Source organism: Rattus norvegicus, chromosome 13 (assembly GCF_021556685.1).
Source record: "Rattus norvegicus strain SHRSP/BbbUtx chromosome 13, alternate assembly SHRSP_T2T, whole genome shotgun sequence".
NCBI classification, from domain to species: Eukaryota; Metazoa; Chordata; class Mammalia; order Rodentia; family Muridae; genus Rattus; species Rattus norvegicus.
This window is the reverse complement of record NC_141546.1, coordinates 88,708,894-88,711,135: the sequence shown is the minus strand read 5'-3', so window position 1 is coordinate 88,711,135 and position 2,242 is coordinate 88,708,894. Positions and strand designations below refer to the sequence as shown.

The 2,242-nt window shown below is 38.2% G+C and overlaps 1 protein-coding gene across 1 annotated transcript; it reads right to left on the bottom strand.

The window, feature by feature from the left end:
* Positions 1-443: 443 nt before the first annotated feature.
* On the bottom strand, positions 444-1,383 carry Or6k14 (olfactory receptor family 6 subfamily K member 14). The gene is given in 2 exon segments (NM_001000995.1): positions 444-1,238; positions 1,240-1,383. Coding segments are annotated over 2 exon segments (939 nt in total).
* Between the last annotated feature and the right edge of the window lie 859 nt (positions 1,384-2,242).

Sequence of the window (2,242 nt, the reverse complement as noted above, 5' to 3'; positions counted from 1 at the left end):
TTAACTAACCTGAGCCCACAGAGGCTCACAGAAACTAAATCACCAATGAAAGAGCACTCATGTGACAGAACTAGATCACCTCTATATATGTAACTAATACACAGCTTAGTTTTCATGTGGGACTTCTAACAGCAGGGACTGTCTCTAACTTTCCCTTTCCAATAAGTGGGTTGCCTTGTCCAGGCTGAATAGAAGAAAATGTGCCTGGACCTACTTCCAGGGCGGGCTGATATCCTTGGGAGGCTTCCCCTTCTCTGAGAAGGATGGACTGTAAAGAGAGCAGAGAGGGGAAGGTATGATTGGGATGTAAGATAAATAACTTGATAGATAAATTAAACCAAGAACAACAAAAGCTTAAAAAGCAATCTTGTAAATAGATTATTTGCTTTAAAAAATGTACCCAGAGGGTGAGATATCTATTAACATGCATGGGTAAACTCACATCAGTGACCAGAGACAGTGAATATTTTTGGGGAACATACCATTTTCTTAATGGCCTCTTTCATATCTTTGTTTCTCAGGCTATAGATTATAGGATTGAAAAATGGGGCAAGGACAGCAAACATTAGTGCAATGATCTTTTCCAGTAATGGTTGGAAGGTCACAGAGAAGCGCAGGTACATGAGAGACACACTGCCAAAAAATAGCACAAAAATGGTGATGTGGGCTGTGCATGTGGAGAATGCCTTCTGACGGCTCTCACCAGATGGAATTTTCAGGACCACGGTGATGATTTTTAAATATGAAAGGGTGATGATAGAGACACAACTCAAGATGGAGATAGCATGGATGACATCTTCAACCAGAATCATAGATGTGTCTGTATATGCCAAGAGGAGCACAGGTTCCAAGTCACAGAAGAGTTGGTGAATCTGATTGGGGCCACAGAAGGGTAGAGTAGACATCCACACAATCTCTGGGAGGAGCATGAGGAAGCCAAGGGTGAAAGAGCCTGTGGAAAGCTGTGTGCATAGTTTTGGAGTTATAATGATTGCGTAGTGGAGAGGGTTACAGATGGCAACGTACCTGTCAATGGCCATCATTGTAAGGACTAAGCTTTCTGTGACTCCAAAGGAATGGAAAAAATACATCTGCAGTAGGCAGCCAATGAGGGAGATGGTTTTCTCTCTGCTGACAAGGTTGTAGAGCATTTTGGGAATGGTCACTGTGGTGTAGCAAATCTCCAGGAAGGAAAAGATGCTGATGAAACTATACATGGGATTGTGCAGACGGACATCCAGCCAAGAAGATCATAGAGTTCCCAATAACAATGAACAGGTAGACACAGAGCAGAAGGATGAAGAGCAAGAGGCCACCATCATCAAACTGAGGGAAATCGGAAAAATAAAATTCTGTCACTTTCGTCTGATTCTTCTTATTCATATTCTCAGAAGTTTATCAGATGGCTGAAGGAATAAGGAAATCAGAATTAAAGTAAAAGGACAATGAAAAACATTAACCATCTAAACAGTCAAAGTATTTGGAAAAATGTTAGTAAAGATATTTAGTAGTCAGCTATTCTGTTTTTTAATAACCTGTGCATTTAGAAATGTAGATTTGTATACACTATTGAATGACAATTTGGAAACTTTCATTAAAGGGTAGTAGTTTAGAAACTGCCTACATAATAGAAGGAAAGTTATTTCACAATAAATGATTTGCAGAGACAATCACTATAATAGTCTTCTTAGTAATTTATAAATTTGCAATAACTAGACGTATTTTGAGAAGGAATATTCCAGAAAGAAAATGGATGTTAATAAATTAAATAACTTTGGTTCCACAGGACAGCATTTTAAAGCAAATATTTTAAAGACTACTGGGCACATATTGCTATACCTTTGTTAACATCTCGCTAAAAAGAGAAAGTCAAGTATACAAGGTACCACTTCCTTTGAAATGCCACCACTTATAGTCCTCTGTATGTGCAATGTAGTCTAGCCTGTACTATCTTGCACAAAAGCTTTTACTATCTGAAAAGCTTTAATCAACAGTCCATAATCCAGAGATTATCCAAAGTTTATCCAAAGTTTCAGATATTCTAACTTGTATCCTCACGATGTGGGGATCATTAACTAGCATGCCACGGACTTTCTCATATTTAACAGTCTTGACATTTCTGGTCATAAAATTATTAACTGGGAAAGATATGTGGCTTCCTATGTAGGTTGTTTGCAATACCATTTAACAATCTATTGTTAATAGCTTGTAAGTCAATAGCTTACCCATTCCTAGTTTTAAC